Below are 24,693 nucleotides of genomic sequence, written 5' to 3'. Positions count from 1 at the left end.
CGAAGCTCCGCACCCAGGACGGTCCCATCCCGGAATCGGAAAGGGAGAACCCGGAGGCCGTCGCCCTCCTGCCCAGCCCTTCACGGGAGAGCAGCGGGGCGCAGCGCCCGGCGCCGGGAGATACCGGATGATGGGCACTTCAAGCATCATCGGAGCCGCGGCCCCCCAGCCAGGCGTGTGTGTGTGTGGTGTGTGTGGTGTGTTTGTGTGTGTGTGTGTGTGTGTGTCGAGAGGCGGCGCGGTTTGGGGACTGGGGGAGGCAGGGAACGCAGCCCGATGGTGCTGGAGCAGTGGGTCGGTACCTCCTGTCAGGACCGTTATCTGGTCCGGCTCTCTCAACGCCCCAGAATCATCTATGCCTCTAAGAACCTGACCCCGCACCCCGCCCGTGCCCCTCCTTGGGACGCCGAGCCTCCTCTCCCCAGGGACCGTGCATTCCTGCAGTGTCAGAACCGCTGGCAGCTGCCGCAGACGCTGGCGGAGCGATTGTTTTACCGCGAACAGGTCGGAGAAAGGACGGGTGTGATGGTGGTGGGGCACGCTACCCTCCTGTGGGCCCAGGGCCTCTGGGGCTGGGAGCGCATCTGACGGAGCCCCCAGGGGGTACATCACAGCCCTCTCTTCTTCTCTCTTCCCTATTCCTGCCCTACTCGCCGCGACACCTCCCGACCCCCTCCGCTCCCATGTCCCGGTCTTGTTTGGCTGAAAGGGCCGTGGCCGTTGGAGTATGCGTGCGGCCTGCGCGGGATGCCCCCGGCTTTCTTGGAGCTCCAGGCATTGTGCTGCTTGGAGGAGCCTTTCTTTACCCCAACAGACTGGGGGAGGGGGATGTGAGATGAGGGTGAACGGAGCAGCAGGAGGAGGGGGAAGGGGGAAGCGGAACCACAAAGGGGTTGCTGACTTCTACGCGGTGAAATACTCTCTTTCCGTCAAAATGTGCAGCTTGGCAGGAACATGTACACTGACTGGGCTTTGCTGAGGAGCAGTGGGAAACCGAAGGTGGGTCAGGGGAGGGCAGCTTTAGGGATGCTATGGGGGGGGGGGCATAGAATCAACTGGTCTGTGGGGCAGGTAGTGGGAAGAAGGGGAGATGGAATGGGGCCTGTGTGGAGGTGCAAAGGCCCAGCAGGGGGAGGCATGGTGAATTCTCTGCTTCTCCGCTCAGCAAAGCAGGCACTGGGAAACGGTGCTGCAGCCCCGAGCTGCAGCTACTATGCACCATTGTGCTGCACGAGAGGCTAACCGTGTGTTTCCTACTGGGTCTCTGTTAAGTTCTGAGCCGTCTTTTCTTTTCCAAATTACACCATCTATTGGGAACCAAAATAAATGGAATAGATTATAGGACATAAGCAAACTATAGTCCTGCACTCTTATTCTATGATAAAGAGAAAAAGACAAGACCACCCTCCTATGGTTCCTTCTTTCTGCCATTCTTCATGTATTTTTTTTTCAAATTGATTTTGGAAGTATAGAGAAAGAGGATAAGCTCTCAATTGAATTATCCCTAGCTTTTAAGGGAAGGAAGCTTCTGAAATGAGCTGTGACTGAAGACAGGGGCAAGCTTGCCAGGATGCAAGAGTAAGACATCTCATTTGGGGGGCAAAGTTACCCCACCAAGAGAGAAGAGCAAAGGAAGGAGGGAAGGGGAACCATTTAAGAAGGACTGCCAGCTCTAACCCAGAGACCCCTCCTTGAGGCCTTGGTGGGGCCAGTCAGATGCCTGGCTCTCACCTCCTCTGCCACAGCCTGGGCTCTTTCTACAAATTCTGGGCTCAGTTTGGGAGTCAAGTGACTTTGATTTTCAATGCAGGCTCTCAGTTTTAGTTTCCTCCCCACCTGGTCGTTCATGCGGAGCTTCTTGGCCCCTGGGTAGTGAGTGAGTTGATGAAAAGAAATCAGGCTATATTGCAGATTGTTCAAATGATCACATTTCTGAACTACAGAGCTGTGATAGCCATTTCTTCTTTTATAATCTTCTAGGTGAATCTATTTTCTCCAGAGCCTGGGCTGAGGATAGTTGCTTTCAGGATAATCTTCTTTGTTGCCAACGCTCAAAACTCAATCGTAGCCCTAGGTTCCACTTGGCTGGCCCTCTTGTTACTGGTTAATGTTATAGATTGTGCTGTTTCAAATCAGCACCCTCCTTGATATCACCTTCTCACACCAGCTCCCTTGTCCTCTCCAGGAAGAGTGCTGATTTAAAGGAAGTGTCATATCTGGAGTACCAGCTGGTTAGCTTTCATGTCTCTCTGAAATGGAACCAGTGATCTGAGTGGCTTTGACCACATGAATTGAAAATAGCAAGGGTGCCTTAGTAAAAAAGATGGTAACATTCATTCAGCAATAGTTCTCTCATTCGATAAGCATTTTGAAGCGTCACACCTGGAATATCATGGCAAGGATAGTTTTTCTTCTCCTTGAAGCACTCTCACCCCACATTTCCACATAACAAGTTAGCCTCGCTTTCCTCATATTATTGACATTTACTGGATACTTCATGCATTCCACACATTGTGCTTAGCACTTCCAAGATTATCTCATTTACTCCACCAAATAACCTCCAATATAAGTGCTATTTAAACACCATTTTATGGATGAGGAAGCTGAGTCAGAGAGGCTTATAATTTGCCCAAAGTCTCATAGCTAGGAAGTAATAGGAACAGGATTGCACCCTGGGGCCCGGCATTAACCATCAGAGTCCTTCCTCTCTCCATACGAATCCCTTGTCTGGAAAACCTTCCTTACTCTCAGTTGCACTCAGTGATCTTTTCTAAACTCACTTTTTTGGCACTCGGAGGTTCCTAATCTTTTTTGTGCTATGGGCCACTTTACCAACGTAGAGAAACCTTTGGGATCCTTCTCTGAATATGCTTTTAAGTGCATAAAATACAATATGGTTATATTCAAAGAGCCCTTAGGGGTCTGTCGACCATAGGTGAAGAAGCTCTAGCTGGTAATTAGTTGTGGGTATATTGCTTAATAGCTGGATTGTCCAATATGGTAGCCACTAGCCATACGTGGCTATTGGACACTTGAAATGTGGCTGATCCACATGGAGACATACTGTGAATGTAAAATACACATTTCAAAGACTTAGTATGAAAAAAGAATGTAAAATGTCTCATGAATATTTAAAACTATGGATTACATTTTGCAATGGCACTATTTTGTGTATATTAGATTAAATAAACTATACTATTAAAATATATCAATTAAAAGTATTAAGTTAACATGTTATTAAAATTAACTTTCAGAGGCATTAACTCTATACCAACACCTTCATTTTAACAAACGAGGAAATAGGACCCACAGTGCTTGTCACTCAGCCAGCCTTTGGCAGGTCTGTTGGCTCCTGAGCCTGTGTTCTTTCCAAGCTGTCATAATACTGCTTTTATATCTTCTTGTATTCCAAGGTCCTGTTATGTTGCCTTTGCAAACTGTAAATACTCAGAATATGTTTTGATGAGATGTGGTGGTAACTGACTTAATCCCAGGAAAATCCCAGTAAGAACTGGCCGGGTCCTCACCTGGCATACCCTCTGCCTCGCTTATTTAGAGTTTTAGTTTTGTAGGTAGAGGTGGAGAATGGCAGTCCTGGGGCAGAAGCCGTGGTTTTTGCTGTCTGTTTGGTCCTCTTGAGGTAGTGGTTCCAATTTAAGCATCTATCTGGATCAGTCATCACGCAGATAGGAGGGAAAAGTTTGGTTGCCTTGCCGTGTTCCAGGGAAGGAAGCTGAGTATGTGGAGAAGGGTATGATAGACACTAATGCTTGTGCTGCCTGCAATGGAAAATGAAAACTGCGTGAGGGGGACAGAAGATCATTTGTCAGTGAGCACACATTGATTGATTGCCTCGCTGCAGGCAGTGTGTGCTAGAAACCATGGAGGGTATCCAGAGGACGTCTCTGCCTTCGAGGAATTTAAATTAAAATTGGGGAAGGGCTTGGACGTACGCACAGATGGTTAAATCACAACGAAAGGCAGTGTATGTAGAGGACCCGGAGCTGTTGGGAAATGAAGGGAGGTGAGTGTACAGCCTTCCAGGGTGTAGTGCCCAAGGTGGTTGTGGAGTCTGGGCTTTGGAGCACATGAGTCTCTGGGTCTTATCTCTTACAGGGTACTAGGTCATTTAATCCATTCTTCTAGTTTCAGACATATGCTGTGTGTCTGGGAAAAACTCAGGTGCTTGTTTGAAAGTCTGTATTAGTGTTCAATTAGTCTATCATTTATTGATGAGAGTAATAATATCCAGGTCCATGAAGCCCTATCCAAAACCCTTGGGGCCAGGCATGTTTCAGAATTTAGATTATCTCAGATTTTGGAAGGTGATAATAGAGTGCATATTCTGCATATCATCCCCCGGGGCCTGGGGTATCAATCTCTATAATTTAAAAAAGTTAAAATTTCTGCAGCAAAACACACTAAATGGGATAAATTAAAACCATGAACAGCTCTATATTCATGTAGATCAGGTTTAGTTGCCAAACGTGTTTAGGTCAGGGCAGGTTTTACCACCAAATAAGTTACGAAAAACTTCCAGGTGTTTTCTTTTTTTTTTTTAATCATTTTATTTAATTTATTTATCTCTGGCTGTGTTGGGTCTTCGTTGCTGCGCGCAGGCTTTCTCTAGTTGTGGCGAGTGGGGACCGCTCCTCATCGTGGTGCGCGGGCTTCTCATTGCGGTGGTTTCCTGTTGCGGAGCACGGGCTCTAGGCGCGGGGGCCTCAGTAGTTGTGGCTCGCGGGCCCTAGAGCGCAGTCTCAGCAGCTGTGGCACACGGACCCAGCTGCTCCACGGCACGTAGGATCTTCCCGGACAAGGGCTCGAACCCGCGTCCCCTCTATTGGCAGATGGATTCCTAACCACTGTGCCACCAGGGAAGCCCAAACTTCCAGTTTTGAGAGCACATGGTTAGGGTTGTGGACCTATTGTAATAGTAATAATAATAATAAAATAATAATAGAGAACATAAACTGAACAACATAGACGTTTATTATCTGCCAGGCACTGTTCTAAGCACTTACCAGTGTTTACTCCCTTAACCCTTAGGACAGTCCTTTGAGATAGGTCCTGTTATTATTTCTGTCCTGAGAAGAAAAAAGGGAGCACAGAGAAGTGCTCAGAGAAGGTCACAGCTGGTGAGAGGCAGAGCAGGATGCAAACCTAGGCAGTCTGGTCCAGAGGCTGCATGCTTAACCATTAGGCTTTGTTTTTTGGAGCAGGGAATTGGAAGCAGGTGTGCCTCCAAAATGTATGCTAATTGGGTTAGCATTATTCACACTAACAATGATATTTGAACTCCTTAAGGGTATAATAGTGAGGAAGTACGGAAGCGATGGACCAGTAAAGTGGAAGTTTTGTTTTTAGAGGGATGAGAGTTATGGAATAAGTGATTATGGTTCCTCAGCAGAGTTGGCACAAAAGTCCAGTCCAAACTCACATCACCCTGTTTAATTCTTCTAGATAAACGAATCCTGAACATTGCAGTTGTTCTATTGCTGTGCAAGAATGGAGGCCCCACTGGTGAGTTTGGATGAAGAATTTGAGGACCTTCGGCCCTGCTGCTCGGAGGACCCAGAAGAGAAGCCACGGTGTTTCTACGGCTCATCTCCCCACCATCTAGAGGACCCCTCCCTCTCTGAGCTTGAGAATTTTTCTTCTGAAATAATCAGCTTCAAGTCCATGGAGGACCTGGTGAATGAATTTGATGAGAAGCTCAATGTCTGCTTTCGGAACTACAACGCCAAGACCGAGAACCTAGCTCCCGTGAAGAACCAGTTCCAGATCCAAGAGGAGGAGGAGACCCTGCAGGATGAGGAGTAAGCTGTCTTAATTGCCCTCTCTTGCCTCAGATTAGAGCCCTGGAATCTGGGGCTTCCTGACGTAGAACGAGTTTCTGTCCTTGGGTTCATGGCATATTACTTATATTTTTCTTAAGTTGAAACCACAAAGGAATGAAGGATTTTTAAGAAATGGGTTTTCCTAGATGCAAAATTGAATTTCAGGAGCATGGTACATTTGGGGGTCTGTCTATCTTCAGCTTTCTTTATATCCATGGTAACCCACCCAGATATTAGAAATAAGGACCAGAAAACAATTTAGTGAACTGTGACAGAGGAATATATGTCGTTGGAACAATTTGCTTTACAAAACACCAGGATTGTGAAAATCTGCAAATTGTTTAGAACCCCTTAGGACTGGAAAAATTATCTACAAATGTTAAAATATGTCCAAATAAGAAAGCATACACGTTGAACCGAGAGAGCAGGGAATCACCCTGGACACAATCAAGGTGATAACCAGGTGAAGTGGCTTTTGAGTATGCAGATTCCCTGGGTCACTTACTAGCCACCTTGCAGGGTCTTAACAGAAGTCAAGAAAAGGAATTTGAGAAAAGTGCTGTTCAAGGAGGGACTAGAAAAGAGAAGAAGGGAGTGATTTGTCATATAAATTAAAGAAAGGTGTTTGGGGCATTTAGTAAAAATAGGCATAAATTCCCCGTAGGGGTAAAATATGCATCAACTGTTTTTTAGGGATCACACAAGAAATGTCAAGTTGTTGGCAGTGGAAGTTTGGAGCAACTGTACTTTTGGTTTCTCTTTTTATGGACTTGGGTGGGAAGAGTTGCCCATGAGTAAGTGGGGGAAGAGGTTTGTCCCACAGGATTGAACCTGATTGTATTGGGCAGATAGTTGCTTATTTGATGACTACTGAGACTGTATCTCTGTGAATACAAGGGTTGTATATCTGTCTGTCTTATTCATTATTATCTCTCCGCTGCTTGATTCAGCACATGGTGTGTAGTAAGTGATCAAATAATATTTTTGGAGTGAATATTGAATATCGAATGACCTGGATAAGCAATAATAGCTAGCCTCGTAGGTGCACTTAATGTATTTCTAGGCCCACGCCACTTCCTTCTTTTCTTTTTAATTAATGCTAGCCTGAAGGCATGATCACAGAGAACATTTCACTCTGGTGACCAGTACTATAACTGTGGGCTACGTGTTTCAATTCAATCTTAAGTTTCAAATTGATTCTTTTAGATTCTGAGCCTTTTATAATTTGCTCAACTCCTCAAGGTCAAAAAAGAATGGCTCTGGGGCTTTATTATACAGAGTAGCTTTTACTGCTATCTACTTCATTGCACCAGGCAATGGACTAGAAACACGATGAATTGCGATTTTCATACTCTCACTAACTCGCTGTGTGACCTTGGGCTTGTCACTTAACTCTAGTTGACTGCATGGGTCCTCATCTTTGGGACCTCCCGAGCTCAATCTTGATGAAGCAGGGCTAAGGACTTGCCAATAAGCTAATTTCTCACCTCACCCAGGCTGTGCTCGGAAAATTCCTTTTGCTTCCAACAAATCATTTCTCCCCTGTCCAAACCACCCCTTTGCCTCATTAAGGACAGAGGCCCAGCAAGCAGGTTCTTACTCTTTCCTAGCACATTAGCAGAGGCCACTCAATGTTAATTACCATCACATGAGATTATTAGTCTTATCCTGATTTTTCTGACTTGCCTGCCTCATTGACTGCCTCAGCTAAATGACCAAAGGTTGAATAATTCCTTAGAGATAAAATATGATTTGGGGAAAGCGTGGTGGGAAGAATCTGGGACGAGAAATCGTAACACAGTGGTTTCTAGGCATTCCGCGTATCTAAAGCTTTACAACTTAAAATAAAAATTTGAATTAAATTACACACTTTGTTTTAGAGACACCTATCAAGCTATTTCAACTGTAAAATTATGATGAGGTAAAGGAAAAAGATCATTTAATATCCAGCGCGGTTAATAGTCTCCTGAGCCCTGCTCTGGTGTTCTAATAAACCTGCCTAGGTTTAGTAGTTAGAGATTTATTTCATCCACCAATGAGTGGAAAGTGTTTTGGGTGGGTTAGAACTATACAATAGAGGCTTCAAACAAAAAACAATGAAATTCTTGGTCAAACTAACCTCCTGAAAGATAGCACGAATCAGAAAGCAGGGTCAGTGATTCCCTTTGAAGTTTTGACTTCTTTAGTTTTCATTTGGAACTATGTGGCTTAGAGGGAATTGGCTGAGATATCAACTCTTCTCTGATTTGTCAGGGCATGGAAGTCCTAGGCATTGAAAGAGAGTCAGTATGTATCTATATGTATTTCTTGTTTCTAAATTTAGAAAATATTCCAGAATCTCTTCTTTGCATATGTAGGAACACCCTTTCCTTTGTCATAAGAGATCCGACCTGGAGGCCTACAGAGTGGGAATGGTCAGCCCTCACCCCACTTCCTGCTTCACCGGGGTCCCTGTCTTACAAGGACCCTGGAGACAGAGGGGCCAAACATGTGAGAACACTGACAGTCCTGTCCTTCCGGTAGAATTACTGGATTAAAGGTCATGTTAAAAATCAAGTTCGCATGATAAATAAACACGCTGGAGTCAGCCATGCTTTAAGTCGAAGAGAAGTGACTCCCAAGTAATCAGATAGGGAAAGTCGACAGATGCCTGTGATCTTTAGGAAAGTTAATTCTCTTCTCAGAGGTTCAGTTTCCCCATGTGGAAGGCCGAGATAGGATGGATTCTACTGAAGCATTTGAAAGAATCTAAAAAGTTGTTCAAAGTCATTGATGTGTTAATAATTCATAACTCCTAAGTATTAACAGCAAAAGTATACTCATGTTAACACACATCTAAGTGTGGATATTGGCCTGACTCGACACAAATAAAACTGGACAAGGGCAGTAGCCAGCCTAGAGGGGCTTAAGGGAAATGTTCCCAAGTTGGAATTCTAACAAGCACTATAAGCTGTCTACCATATTGTCAGGAATAGGTATATAGGGGTGTGTGTGTGTGTGTGTGTGTGTGTGTGTGTGTGTGTGTGTGTGTGAGTGTGTGTGTGAGGACTGATGTAGCCTTGATAGCTATGTTGCCAGTTCCAGACCCAGATTTTTGGATACGTGTCTTGTCCAACCTGTTCTGTTTGGTTTGCTCATCCTCTGCTAGCATCCTTTTCCAAATCCCTAGCCCTCCATGGTGAAAGATACTTACGGTCATTTCTATAGGCATCTAAGCCCATGATATAAAATATGCACATGAAAAGGCTTTTCTGTTATTACAGGGACTGAAGGAGCAAATTGGATCTCAGGTGCCGTGGCAGCGTAATGACAAGAATGGAGGGAACCTGTTTAATCTTAGTTCTTTGATGAAAGATATAGTGGATAGCTTTCAAAGTCTCCTTTCCCCGAGATAAGTGTCAATAGCAGGATGCTTCTCAGGAAGTGGAGTTTTACAGTCCACCCAGGATGCTTCTAACAGGGAATATATCTCTTCCCAAGAACCCTCTTAGGATAAGATGGATAACCTCTCTGGGGAGAAAAGTCCGTCCCATTCTCTCCCTCACAGAAAGCTTTGTGTTTTTCCCTCCCACCGCCATTCTTCGTTCCTGTGCCTGCCTTTGCCATCCATTTTACCTTCCCCGGGCTGGAGATCTAAACAGAAAGCAGGCGTGTACCCTTGCTGACCTTCCCATTTCTCCTTTCATAGATTGATGAAAGCACCAGGTCCAGAATAATGCAGTTATAGACTTTTCACACAGAGCCGGCAGCTGAACTGCTGTTCTAGGTTGTGATTTGGAACTTGGCATATTGTTCTGATGCCCATGCCCATCATAAAGTTCATAAAGAATTGGAATAGTTAAGTGGGTAGGAATATAGGCTCTGTAGCTGTATTGCCTGGGTTCAAATCCAACCTCTGTCATTGCTGGCTGTGTGAATCTAGATGAGTTAATTAACTTCTCTGTGTTTCAGGGTTTTTTTTCTCAGTATCTGCCTTATAGAGTTGTGAGGAGTGAATGAATTAATCCACAGAGAGTTTAGGATAGTGCCTGGCTTATGCATAGTAAATGCTCAGTAAGGTTGGCTGCTATGGTTATTATTGTTAAATGGGCACTGAATGAATGCGGGAAGGGTGTGCAAGTGATGACAGAGAGGTGAGAGTCGTTCTATTAAAGGCTGCTTATGAACCTCAAAGGATAAAAAGTATGTCCATCAGAAAGCAAGAAGAAAACTTGAAACAGAAAAAGGATGGCTTGATATCCCGAGGAGATAAAGGTTTAGGGAATTGTCACTAAAGGTCTAGAATTAGAAGGTAAAATCCAGAGTATGTCAGTGAAGGCTCAGGTGAGAAAAGTTGCCACCCTAAATGATTGGAGGCAGTCTCCAGTTGTCAGTTTAAGGATATAAACAGTTTCAAGGTCATTGGAAAGTGTGCGGTCCGTTCAAGGTTCCAGCTTCCATCCTATCTAGGAGAGGTACAAAAGGCTCCTGCCTGTTTTGGGCTTTGCTGAATTTTATTTTTCCAGGCGCCTGCTGCAGGGTCAGACCTGAAGGTCAGTGCCTGCATGCAGTTGTTCCTTCTTGACGCAGAGAGAGTAATGCAGTGATGCAGGGAGGACTCGACTGCTGACCTTCCTAGTGGGTGTGGCGCTGGGACTTTTGGAGACAGCAAATCATATTTGCCTCTTGGCTTTAGAACGCTAATGAGACTTGGATTTAGAATTAGGCTGGATTAATGAAGCTCTAATAGTGCTTGATGGAAACGGGATTATCACCCCTGTTTAAGACGTAGACTGAAATCCTGCTGAAGAGATGTCGAATGAACACTTGATGAGGTCTCTCCAAGTGCCTTCTTGTAACTGTACTACAAAAAATGAATAAGTGCATAACCAAAGCAGTGCCATTATATTGTGTTTTCTTGAGTTGCTTTTTTTTTATCACCAAATTGTGTGCATTGTGCACTAGGAAAATCTCCTTGATTATATACCCATATGTCATTCCAGATTTTATATATGTTAAGAACACTCCCCTCCCCCATTTTATGTATCTGATTTCAAGTGTCTGTGCTCTGAAATATATATAAATATATATATACATATATATATATATATACACATCTTGCTATATATATATAAAATGTGCACTTATCTTTTCAGCATCTTACACCATACTTTGTCATGTTTTGGATTTGATCCGTATGTGTACATAGTTGCTTATTTTTAAATGACCCTTTCCTTATATTAGTATATCTAAATAAATTGTACCTTCTTATACCTTGTTTCACAGGTATCATTCATGTTTGATGTGCACAGGCACCTGAAGGAGATTGCACTGAGCTCTCATTATTTCATTACCTAATATTAACTCAAGTGCCGCTGGCTTCCATGGACGGCATTCATTATTTTAGGAGCTTGGTTTACTGATTTACATTAATCTCTTAGTGTTGACTAATTTATTCATTTTCCTGTGTGTGAGAGTTTGTGACTTTGGGATTTTCCCCAAACCCCTCCCCATTTTTTTCCCCAAGAAAATCTTTCTGAAATAAGTGAGTTAAGCAAAAAGAATTGTAGAATATCCTTTCCTATAATGTACCTATCAGAACTTTAAAAAAGAAACGTAATAAAGGGAACCCCATCTTCCCCCACTAAAAACTAATTGTGTAGACAGTGGTGTATTTATTGGTTCCTTTCATATATTTTCTTTGGAGTCTCCATGATAGAGACAGGGCACACTTAGACTCTACATTGGTAGAGGACAGGATTGTGCCACCCTGGGATCCCTAGAACATTTTGGGTAATAAGTAACTTTTAATAGCACTGGCATCATCCCCTTACCTACATTAGATGTCAAGGAATTAATTCTTGACCTTTTAGATTGCAGGCAGTTAACTCTTGAACAGCATGGGGGATTAAGCGTGCTGACCCCCTGGGTAGTCGAAAAATCCATTTCCTGCTGTTTCTGCCTCAAAAACAAAGGAATTAGTAAACCACAAGGACAATAAGCTGAAACAATTTGAATAGAAGCAGGACTCAAACCCTACTTCTTTTAAGTCCACATATTGTGATCTCTAATCGAACACAAACTTTCCTCTACACTTAGTTAAAGTGAAGAACTGTAAAATGAAAATATTGGTACTACAATATCTATTGGAAAAGAAATCCACATGTAAGTGGATGCTCACAGTTTAAACTCGCGTCGTTCAAGGGCCAGCTGTATATATAAACTAGACAATGACCTTGATCTTTTTTTTTTTTTTTTTTTTGCGGTACACGGGCCTCTCACCATTGTGGCCTCTCCCACTGCGGAGCACAGGCTCCAGACATGCAGGCCCAGCGGCCATGGCTCACGGGCCCAGCCGCTCTGCGGCATGTGGGATCCTCCCGGACCGGGGCACGAACCCGTGTCCCCTGCATCGGCAGGCGGACTCTCAACCACTGCGCCACCAGGGAAGCCTGACCCTGATCTTAATGAGATTCAGCCAGAAAATCTGCCCAGATCAATCTCTCTCTTCCTCCCTCCCCTTCTTCTCATTCTTCTCTGCCCATAAAAAAGGAAACATGGACATTTCTTAAGTTCGTGAGACAGGAGCCATTTGGTTGAGGGGCAGATTTAGTTTCAGGGGCAGTTCATCTGTTGCCAGAGGTGTTTTACTTGTAGACGCTACCATTGGTTTCTCAATGGTGAGAAATTCCTCTTCTCTTAAGCAAACACCTTTGGCACTGAGGCTCCTGACCAGGGTCTCTTCTCTTGGCTCCTTCTCTCCTGGTAATGCCTGAAATTCAGTTTTGAAGCTACTTCGCTCCTGCATGCTGGAAGGCAGATGATCTCAGCCTGGCACACACAGAAGCCTCTCTCCTCCCCTGGCCCAGCTCTTCCTTCCTCCAGGCCAGGCCAGGCCACAGATGTGTGCTAATGAGAGCTTCTCTTTGTTTACAGGGTTTGGGATGCTCTGACAGACAATTACATCCCTTCACTCTCAGAAGACTGGAGGGACCCAAACGTGGAAGCTCTGAATGGCAACAGCTCTGAAACTGAGGTACCTCTCTGGGGCCCCCAGCTTAGCAGGGCTTGAGAAGCTGTGGATTCCAGTTAGAAAAACATTCAGTAATGCAATGGTCTTCCCCATTATGTAATGAAGCTCGACATCATTGCTGGGAAAGCAGGAGTTGTGGAGGAAGTGAAAAATAAGATGAAGGGGGACATCCAGGGTATATGAGGTGATTGGAGTGATTGTAAAGACTGTAAATGCAGATCACTTCTGTTGCTCATCATCGCAAAATAAGGTGATCTGAAGTAAGAGAGGAGAGTGAATATAATGGGCTTTTTTTGTGTTGGAATAATGATGGTTAAAAAAAAAAAATCAGGGTTTCCCATCTAAGATGGACAGTTCAGTCCCATCAAAAAGTGTTGACAGACTTGTGACCAGCTCAGGGCCTGGCTAATGGCCAGAGTGGGGACCCAGATAATAGTGAGGTGACCATGCAACGGGGAGGAATTCTTTATGAAACTCATTAAACAGGCACTTGTATGGCTGGACCTGAGTCACGGTCTGTGGTTACTGATGCTGAAGAGGAAAGTAGCCTACAGACTTCTGAAAAAGTAAAGAGAAGACTTAGTTTGAGTTGACTTACATAGGTTATGGAACGTGACCTTTCAGAATATCCAAACTGCCCCTCCTAGCTGAATATACATATAGAAAGCTAAATCACGTAAGGGCTCTGTCCTTGCTAAAAGCCTGTTTCTACGTTGCTTTGTCTTCTAGTTTCATTTATAAAGGAAATTTGACAATTTCTTATCAGGAAGGGCTGTCACAATCCTGTGCGCACAGCAAATGAGGGTGGGAGGTGGATCTGATCTTTCCAGGTGCTCCAGGATTGAGTCCAAGGAAGAGCGAGAACCAGATTTCCCTTACTGGACGACATTTCTGCAGATCATTGGCCAAAATAGCACAGCAAAGAGATCAGCAATTGGCCGATTTGTTGAAAAGGTGGCTGAATACCCTTTTTAATTCTTCTAATACTTAGCCATCCAAAATACTTAAAACCGCAAGAATAGACTTCGAAACAAAGAGATTTGCTTCAACCCTACTTAGCATGGATGTGGGATGTCTCAGGTCCTGTTTTGAACTCCCGAGCGCTTTTTTTCTCTTGCGGTACTTATATGGATCGTGTTTAGTACTTACCCAAAATGCAAAGGAGAAGATAGGCAATAATGGAATAACCCTAGTGACTGAAATGAAATCAGGTCCGTCATGGTGCAAAAGGCAGATTTTGCTTTGTTATCTCCTTTGCCACCTTTCCAACTCATTTTGTGGATTAAGCCAAAGTATATATAAGATAGCCTACCCTTCAAAAGGACTCTAATTTATCCTCATTTGCAGATTTCCCTCAAGAGGGTTAATATTTCAGGGCAAACTGAATGACCCTGAGAAGGATGATCTTGAGCTCTGCTCCTTGTAGCATATTCTCCATCTGACCCACGGGAAATGGACGGCGTAGCAAAAGTGGATGGATTAAGGTTGTTTTATTTTAGCCTCCTTTATTATCTGGATTCATTACAGTAGAAGCTCTTTTCACTGACATCAGTTTAAACGACTTGCTATATAACCAGTGCTCTGTATTCCTTCTGTAAAACATGCCAACCGAAAGCCCTTGGCATGCGGCATGAACACGACTGGTAGGCTTCTCTCTGGGAAGTCTTATCTCTTCTTCCACTTAATTCATTGCCAAGAATCAGTTGTGTTTGTTCCCAAACCTGTTCATGCTTGTCCTTGTGACTGTAACTAATGTCATGAAATGTTATGGAAACTGTAGGGTTATGACTGCAAAGACAGTCATTTTTGCTTTTATAAAATCAAAGTAACACGTGTGTAATTTTAAAAGTCAAATAATATTTTTAAAATAATACGAGACAACAAAAAATATAAACAGCAGTCTCTAACTTATCTTTCCTGGCTCCATAGAGGCAACCACTTCGACTTCTTATAGCTATTTCTTTTGGCGGGTACCTACAATTTTCTAAATAACACATTTATGTTACTACTTCTTTGATTATCTAAAATGAATAATTTTGGCTCTTGTCCATTATGGTAGATAAGATTTAAGTCTCTCGCATCACCTCAAATACTCACATTTGGCCTTCCCCCTTGTCACCAATTAAATCAATATTACAAGTACACACTAGGGTAACTGTGTAAATACTATTTCTTGCTGAATCATGTAGTGTTCTATAAGAATATTTCCTCTCTTGTACAACTTCTTATTTAACCTGGAGTGAAGAATTGCCTTGTTTTTTCATTTGCTTAGCTTCCTGTATATCTATCATTAGTTCAACCCCAAAATCTGAGTGAACTGTACATCTCATAATATGTTTTAAAGAAATCAGATAGTCTTCCAATTCAATCAAAAAAAAAAAATCCCAACTAGTACCCTCCATCTTTTTGCTATAAACTAATGTGGTTGTACTCTAGATCTGGTGCACAGCTGTTGTCCTGGGAAATCTTCATGTCTCTCTCTCCTGTCCTCTGACTGCCATGCTTTTATTTTTCTGGGTATGTTCCCTTGTTTTGGTGAAAAAAATTCAGTATATTCTTGAGAAAGGGTAGAGAGGAATATATTTGTTAGAATAGATGAGAGTGTCTTTATTCTCCCATCATACTCTTGATTGAGAATTTGACTTGATAGAGTTATTTTAGGCTGCAAGTGAATATTTACTCAGAATTGCAAAGCCATCATTATCTTTTCCTCCAGCTTTCAGTGACGATTGAGAAGCCCCATTTAGAATCCATTCTGATTCTTTGTCTTTTCTATGTGACTCTCTTTTGGTTCTCTCTAGAAGCTTTCAGAATATTCTCTTTTTCCTTTCTCATTTCTTTTGCAGTAATGTGCCTTAGAGTGAGCTTTATTTTTTCATTCAGATGAATTATAATCCATGGGCCCTTTTGACCTGGAAGCTCATGACTTTAAATTGTGGCATGGTTGCTTGTTATTTCTCTGAAGATGAATTATTTCCATTTTCTGCCTCTATTGAGATGATTATATGGTTTTCTCCTTTATTATGTCAATGTAATGAATTACATGAATTGAGTTTCAAATGTTAAATCAACCTTGCATTCTTGAGATTAAAGGCAACTTGGTCATGGTATATTACTTTTCCTTTTTAATCATAGCTTTACTGAAGGATAATTGGCATACAATAAACAACACATGTTAAAGAGTGCAGTTTGATAGGTTTTGACATATACGTCTGTGAAACCATCACCACAATCAAGATAGTGAGCATGTCTGCATGTCCATCACTCTTCCCTTTCACCCCCCAATCTTCAGGCAACTAGCTGCTGTCATCATAGATTAGTTTGCATTTTCTAGAATTTTGTATAGGTGGAATCACGCAGCATGTACTCTTTTTTCGGTCTGATTTTTTAAACTCAATATAATTATCTAGATATGCATCTATTTTATTGCATGTATCTACATACATTCCTTTTTATTGCTGAGTAGTGTTCCATTATATTGATATACTATAATTTGCTTATTCATTCACATGTTGATGGACATTTGGTTTTTTTCCAGCTTTTGAATATTGCGAATGAAGCTACTATGAACATTCTCGTATAAGTCTTTTTGTGGACATGTCTCTGTTTCTCTTGGGTAAAAACCTACGAGTGGGATGTCTGAGTCATATTGTAAGTGTCTTTTTCACTTTTTTTTTTTTTTTTTTTTGTGGTACGCAGGCCTCTCACTGTTGTGGCCTCTCCCGTTGCGGAGCACAGGCTCCGGACGCGTAGGCTCAGCGGCCATAGCTCACGGGCCCAGCCGCTTCGCGGCATGTGGGATCCTCCCGGACCCGGGCACGAACCCGTGTCCCCTGCATCGGCAGGCGGACTCTCAACCACTGCGCCACCAGGGAAGCCCTGGACAGCCTTTTTGATTTTAGTCATTTGAGTGGGTATATAGTAGTATCTTATTTTAATTTGCATTTTCCTGGTAACAAATGATGTTAAGCATCTTTTCATGTGCTTATTCACAGCCCATGCATCTTCTTTGGTGAAGTGCCTGTTCAGATCTTTTGCCCATTTTCTTAGAGGGCTGTTTGTGTTCTTAGTAATGAGTCATTGGAGTTCCTCATGTTAAAAGATAAAATGAGGCATATTAAATTTCTGAGAGTTTACCTGAGCAAAAATCTGTTCGAATCAGACAATGCCAAACCCAAAGTGGGTAGGAGTGCTCCATCGACAGGAGCTAGAGGAAGGACTTTTACAGAGAAGAGGTGGAAGCAAAGGAAGGAATTATCTGATTGGCTGTAGCTTGAGTGGTTGTATCATCTGGAAAAGTCTGGGTGGCTGTTTGTGAGTGGCTGTCCTTTGGTTTGAGTTCTTAACCTTGAGGCATTAGAGGTTTTGGTTTGCTTAGGAGACTCCTGAAGCATTCAAGTCATCTCAGTCTAATAGCCTCTTTGTTTACTTATTTTAACACATATATTCTAGGTATAGTCCTTTTTCTGTTGTATGTTTTACAAATATTTTCTTCTTGTCTATGGACTGTCTTTTAACTTTATTAACAGTACATTTGAAGAGCAAATGTTTTTTAAATGTGATGAAGTCCAGTTTATTCATCTGTGTTTAATAGTTTGTGCTTTTTATGTAGTACTTAAGAAATTGCCAAGCCCAGGGTCACTAAGAGTTTTTTCTTAAGTCTTCTAGAAGTTTTGTAGTTTTAGCTCTTATATAGTTTATGATCCACTTCACGTTAGTTTCTGTATATGGTGTGAGGTTAATGTCAGGGTTCATGTGTATGGCTATCCAGTTGTTCTAGTATAATTCATTGGAAATATCCTTTCCATATTGAATTGTCTTGGCACCTTTGTTGAAAATCAGTTGACCTAAATGTGTGGATATATTTCTGAATTCTCTGTTCTGTTTCACTGATATATATGTCTATCTTAATGCCAATATTATGCTATATTCATTACTGTAGCTTTATAATAATGTCTTGACATAAAGCATAAGACTTTCAACTTTGTTCTTTTTTTCAAAGTTGCTTTGGCTATTTTAGGTCCTTTGCATTTCTGTATAAATTTTGGAATCACCTGATCAATTTGTACAAAGAAACTTGCTGGACATTCAACTGTGATTGTATTAAATCTATAGAACAATTTATGTATGTAGATCAATGTTAATGTGATGAATTACACTAATTGATTTTCAAATATTAAACCAACCTTTCATTTTTAAGATAAATCCCACTTAGTTGTGATAGATATCCTTTTCACATATGTGGGATTTGATTTGTTTATATTTTATTAAGGATTTTTGCATCTATGTTCATGAGGAATCTTTCTTTTTAATTTTCTTTTCTTGTAATGTCATATGGTGAATTGGGAATTTTTCTGCTTCTATTTTCTGAAAGAGTTTGTGTTATATTGGTATTATTTCTTCCTTAAATGTTTGATTGACTACACCAATGAAACTATCTGGACCAGGGGTTTTCTCCGTGAAAGTTTTTGATTACAGATTCAACTCCTTTAATAGATATTGGGCTGGGCTTCCCTGGTGGCACAGTGGTTGAGAGTCCGCCTGCCGATGCAGGGGACACGGGTTCGTGCCCCGGCCCGGGAGGATCCCACATGCCGCGGAGCGGCTGGGCCCGTGAGCCATGGCCGCTGAGCCTGCGCTCCGCAATGGGAGAGGCCACAACAGTGAGAGGCCCGCGTACCGCAAAAAAAAAAAAAAAAAAAAAAAAAAGATATTGGGCTATTTAGATTTTCCACTTCTTCCTGAGATGATTTTGGTAAAGTGTGTTTCTTAAGGAATTTATTCATTTAATCTAAGTCATAGTATTGACCACAAAATTGTTTATGATATTCTCTCATTCTTTTAATGTTAGTAAGATCTATAGTGATGTTCCCTTTTTTATTACTGTTATTGTTGATTTGTGTTTTCTCTCTCCTCTGTCCCTCTCCCTCATCCCCTTCTCATCAGTCTGTTTTTGGGTTTATCACTTTTATTAATCTTTCCAGAGAACCAGTTTTTTTTTTCCTCTGTGTTTTTTCATTTTCTAGTATGTTGATTTCTTCCCTTAACTTGATTGTATTCTTCTTTGTATTTAAAATAGGGTTTTACTTCACCCTTTATTTTTTAAGCTTCTAAAGTGGAAGCTTAGGTCATATTTTAAACTTTAAAAAAATGATCTTAGTCTATTTGGGCTTCTATAACAAAATACGACAGACTGGGTGGCTTATAGACAACAGAAATTTACTTTTCACAGTTATGGAGGCTGGATATCCATGATCAGGGCGCCAGCATGGTTGATTCTGGTAAAAGGTCTCTTCCAGCTTGCAGACTGTCAACTTCTGACTATGTCCTCACAGGACACGTGGTACAGAGGAGCTCTGTGGAGCCTCTTTTATAGAAATACACTCCCACTGATGAGGGTTCCACCCTCCCCAGCACCTCCCCAAGGCCTCCTTATACCATCACATTGGGGGTTAGGATTTCAACATGAATTTTGGGAGGACACAAACATTTAGTCCATAGTAATAACATAAGCATCTTAAAACAATAAAATTTCTTTTAAGCATTGCCTTAACTGAATCCCACAATTTTGATGTGGTATGTTTTCATTATCATTCAGTTCAAAATATTTTCCAGTTTCCTCTTTCTTTTTTGGCCTATGGGTTATTTAGAAGAATGTTTATAGATATTTTGTCATTGATTTCTCATTTAATTTTGTCAGAGAACAAAATCTGTACAAATTAAATCTTTTAAAATATATTGAGACTGACGTATGACCTAGCACATGTTGTATCTTAGTGAATGTACTATGTATCACTGAGAAGAATGTATATTTGGCAATTGTTGGTTATGATGTTCTAAAAAGGTCAACTAGATTAAGGTGGTTTATAGTATGGTTGGATTCTTTATATTCTGATTTTTTGTCTGTTTATTTTATCAATTATCAAGACAAGAGTGTTAAAAATTTCCAGTTATTACCCTGGATTTGTCTATTTCTTTCTTCAGTTCTGTCAGTTTTTGTTTTATATATTTCGAAGCTCTGTTATTAACTGCATACACTTTTACTATTGTTATGTCTTCTTGATTGACCCTTTTATCACTATGAAATATCCTTCTTTATCTCTGGTAATACTCCTTGTTTTGAAATCTGCTTTGTCTGATATGAATTTAACCACAACAGCTTTCTTATGCTATTAGGTATACATTTTTTTCAATCCTTTTACTTTTCATCTATCTGCGTCTTTAAAATGTGTCTTTTATAGATTGTATGTAGTTGGGTCTTTTATATTCAGTCTGACAATGATAATCTGTGCTTTTTAGTTTATTGTGTTTAGTTCACTTGCATAGCATTTAGTTCATTAACGTTTAACATAACATTACTAGTTTGTGTTTAGGTGTACCATCTTGCATTTCTATTTGTTCCATCTGGGTTTTTTGTTGTTATTGTTCCTCTGTTTCACCTTTTTTTGGGTTAATCAAATACTTTTTGGTATTCCATTTTATATCTACCTTTGGAATTTTAGTTATACCTCTTTGTATAGCTGTACCTTTTTTTTTAGTGGATGCTAGGTTGGCATCTGCTCTCTAGCATCTCTTTTTTTTTTTTTTTTTTTTTTGCGGTACATGGGCCTCTCACCGTTGTGGCCTCTCCCATTGCGGAGCACAGGCTCTGGACCCACAGGCTCAGTGGCCATGGCTCACGGGCCCAGCCGCTCTGTGGCATGTGGGATCTTCCTGGACCGGGGCACGAACCTGTGTCCCCTGCATCGGCAGGCAGACTCTCAACCACTGCGCCACCAGGGAAGCCAGGGAAGCCCTCTAGCATCTCTTTTGCTGTTGTCTTTTCTCCAGTTCTCTTTGTCCCTGTGGGATATTCTCTTTTGATCCCTTTACTCTCACTTTAGCAGAGTTTCAGGAGATAACTGCGTGTGCTCAATCTCCCACGTACCTTCCTTCTACTGTTCAAAAACAGAAACAGGAAACAAAAGTTGTGTTGTAATGTGGATGATGCAAGAAAGACTACGTGAAATTCTACTCGGAGGCCCATGATGGAAGAAAAGGCCTTGGCCTTACGTTAGGCGCTCAGTGAATGAATAAATGTACATTTATGTTTTTAGGTCAAAATAATATGCTTGAGCTGTGTATGTATGTATGACTATTATTCACAATTCTCCACTTTTAATTGGGTTTTTCAGTTAATGAACCTATTCTGTTCCTGACTGTGATGTAAAAGATGGTCTCTTTTATCCCTGTAACTTTAGTTGATAGCAGATGGTGGTTCTCTTAGACAAGAGGAAATGGGAGTCTAGGACAGTAAGTTACATCCTTCTGTTTTCAGGTGAATAAGCAGCTCATTTATCTGTGGAGCTGGGACTGAATATAGGAGGTGATAGTATTGCCATTCAGTCCTCTCCTTTACATTCCTTCTTTCAACAAATATTTGTTGCCACGTGCTGTTTGCTGTGTTCTGGTGCATCTCCCTTTGGGGATATAGAAGCACTGACTTAACCCACACAGATGGGTTAAGTTGCCCTTTCCTTGGGCTGGGTACATACTGGTGATTTTTTTCTCTTTCTTTTACTTTTTGACTGGAGGTGAAAATGTATCGCTATCTCTTAAATTTGGTCAAGAAGACAACCACCCATGTGAAACAATCGTGGTAAGGGGAGGGAAATATCGTGCAGTAGAAATTCCCTTTCCTGTGAATGGCATCATCTGGAATGCTTTAACAAACAACACTGGTTAATAGGCATTATTGGACACAAGAACTTGATGTCATTTTAATTCTCACTCAGACTCCTGTGCACCTAGATTTAGCATTCTCATAGTCTCCAGGGAATATTCTCTGCATTTATTTTTAAGCTTTAAGTGACCAAGTTACAGCCCTATAGGCACACCGTTTACCGAAAGCAGGAGGAGGAAACAGCTTGCTGAATAGTATGGCCAGGCTCATTTCTGGATCTTGGTCTTCTGTTCTCAATTCTGGGAAGAAGTCACTCAGAAGAATGAGGTTTTTTTTCTTGGAAGAGCCATAGTTCACTTCAATAATATGGAGACAACTTGAAGATTTAGTCTACAGAGAAATTCAGCCCCAATTTGACAGCCTTCTCGTTTCCACACAAGAGGCTAAAGAACTCCCTGCAGTCGTTTCTCTGCATGTGTCATATATTAAGAATAAGAGTATTCATACACTCGTCCGTATACATATGTGTATGAATATATATGACAAATACCGTTATCAATATACGTAAATGCTGTCACTTTCCAAAATCTTTCTCACCAGCTTTCCACACTCTGTACAAGATGCTGTCCTGGGAATGGAGGGAAGGGAGGGAGTCTGTAAACAGCACTGAAAGGAAAGAAGGCTTGTTGAGAAGTGACGGGAGCAGAACAGAGTCCACTAGATAGAGGCAAAACATGGGACCAGGCTTAGAGAGGGTGAGGAAGATGAGGGAACCAGAACAAAAGCTACAGAGTGAGGAGAAAAGGAGAGGGACAGGGCAGATGCAGTGAAAGCAGAGGATGGCAGAGATCCACGTGGGGAAGAGGGAAGGGGCCAGGGCTTTCTCGGGAGGACTTTGTGTGCATGTGTCTCCTTTTATTTTATTTCATTTTGTAGCGGCAGACTTCTGAGATCTGAGAACATACGGGTTAGGTATAGCTCCCACAGTACTACGAACTCATGGTAACTTTCACAAGCTTATAATTCACTTTCAAATCTCGTTTTACCCATGCCTGAAAAATCAAACCAGCAGGCTTTGTACCAGAGGGGAGAGAAGGCTCTAACTAGGAATCAGCCATGCCACTGCCTGGCTTCCCTTATGTCTGAACAGCAAGAAGGGTCTATGCCTAAAAGCTCTCCCCTGCCTTCACCGGGAGCTCAGAGGGAGGACCTTGGGAAGGGCGATGGTGTAGCTGAAAGATGCAGTATTAACAGCCAGTGAGGTAAACTCGCTAAAATTGGCCACATCTCAGAAAATGTAAATATTCCATTTAAAAAATCGAATTACTATGAAAAAAATTCTGGTTATAGACTAACACTTGCTGTCAGATGCTTATAAAAAATAATCCAAACAGAAAAGAAAACTTTGTTTCCCAGCATGAGCCTAACTTCTACCACAGGACTTTCGAGCCCTAAGAAAGTTCTGCCATGTGGGAGTAGTTGTGAACAAACCGTGGCTACAGGAGTTTCCTTCTGCACAGTGGGGAGCTGCAGAAAGCAGGCGGGTACCACAGGTGGTGGACTTGGCGGAGAGAGGAGCATATGGGTTCGACAGCAGAAATAGATGTCACCATCTGGCACAAAACCCCTCAAATAATCCCATTACCTCCCTGTCCTACCCCTTATCCAGGTTGAGAGCAGAGGGCCTTTGAGATATATTTGATGTTTTCTTTATGACATAGTCCCGGTTTTAAGCAAATGTAGCTAGAAGGTGATGTGTTTTGTTGGGGGTACCTGCCAAGGTGGAGTTCAAGGAAGAGGGGAGAAGTTTCTGAGGATGGACTCCCTCTGACATGATTGCTTGGATTGGAACTGGGATGTTTCCTGCGGGTGCTAATTAGAACAGGAAAAGTGTAATCCCCAGGAAAGAGGGAGATCAGCATGCCAGCTGTTGGTGCGCAAGTGAAATTGATTCCTGGATGACAGGTGTCTGCAGAAAGATTTCTTTGAGGCACTTCCTGCCAGACCCTAAATGACTTTCAAAGGAGACTCCTGGACACAGACAGCTTGTTAGGTGGTTTAGGGGCTTATCCTGTGCAGGTTTTGAACATCAATACCAGGCTATGGCCGCTTGGGACACGGACAGTAAAGTCAGATATGCTGTGAATACCTTGCTGGACTTCTACATTTAGAATCTCAAGGGTTGGGAGCTTTCAGAGCCTTACTTGGGATGATGGAAATCTGGAGACACGTGGCAAATGGTTCAGTATTTGCTGTTGCTGTGGAGTTTGTCCTTTGGTTGGTGTGCTTAGGTTGTTCCGTTGGCACGTCCCACGGAGCTTCTGTACATCCTTCATCAGCTACGACATCATGCCTAGATTCCAATGACACGATGACATTTCATCAAATTTTAAAAACATGATTATTTGCACTGGAACAGCCCACCCCTTTAAATGCCTAATAAAATAAAATCTGGAAACTGATCCCCAGATTGAAATTCCTTATATAAACAAGTGTGCCTTTGCTGCAGGAGTTGGTTGCCATTGTTACTCACCTCAGGAAGGTTCCTTGTTCATGTAAAAACGACCTGTCTGTCGGTTAAAGAACAGTTCTGCTCCCCATGGGTTGGAATGGTGCAGGCCACACATGCCTTATTGTCTTTTTCTAAGCTGGACCCAGTGATGCGTGCTGTGTGGACAGGGTACGCTTGGAATTGGATGAAACTCTGCACACCTCTTCAGATTTTCTCTTTACACAGGGGATGACCAGAGTGGCCTCTGTCAGTGTCATCTATTCTAGAGACTGGAGAGAATCCTAGTTCTGCTGATGGTCAATCAGAATTCCATCCCCCACCCCACACCTCTTTCAGATCCATGAGAAAGGAGAGGAAGAGTTCAATGAGAAGAGTGAACATTATTCTGGAATCAGTGAGGAGCCTCTGCTCACAGCAGATCAGGTACGAATCTCTCTCTCTCTCTCTCTCTCTCTCTCTCTCTAAGTTCTTGGAACTTTTAGTTCCTTTGATAGACAAAAAGTCTGAATACATACCTGCCACATCCCTTTCAGGCAGTAGAAAAATGTATGGTCTTGTGGTGGCTGTGTCTTTGGTAAATTTCATGCCTCTTTAAGCCTCAGTTTATGCACCTGCTGTAATTAGGGATGTAATTCCTGACGTGTGTTGGATGTGGTCCATGTTTGAT

General features: G+C 42.1%; 1 protein-coding gene across 4 annotated transcripts in view; it reads left to right on the top strand.

Moving 5' to 3' along the window:
• FEZ1 (fasciculation and elongation protein zeta 1) overlaps positions 1-24,693 on the top strand; it is a 40,065-nt gene that overhangs the window by 292 nt on the left and 15,080 nt on the right. For 2 of the 4 annotated variants that reach the window (XM_033407440.2, XM_004280716.3), the window contains exons 2-4: positions 5,464-5,819; positions 12,756-12,855; positions 24,363-24,449. In XM_033407440.2, coding sequence (XP_033263331.1) covers positions 5,509-5,819; positions 12,756-12,855; positions 24,363-24,449 — 498 coding nt within the window. In that variant the 5' untranslated portion in view covers positions 5,464-5,508. Of the gene's footprint in view, positions 1-281; positions 505-871; positions 1,000-5,463; positions 5,820-12,755; positions 12,856-24,362; positions 24,450-24,693 lie in introns of those variants that run through there. The other 2 variants (XM_033407439.2, XM_033407437.2) reach the window with 2 other exon arrangements.

This window comes from Orcinus orca, chromosome 8 (assembly GCF_937001465.1).
Source record: "Orcinus orca chromosome 8, mOrcOrc1.1, whole genome shotgun sequence".
Lineage (NCBI taxonomy): Eukaryota > Metazoa > Chordata > Mammalia > Artiodactyla > Delphinidae > Orcinus > Orcinus orca.
The sequence above is the reverse complement of the archived record's forward strand: the minus strand, read 5'-3'. Positions and strand labels throughout refer to the sequence as shown.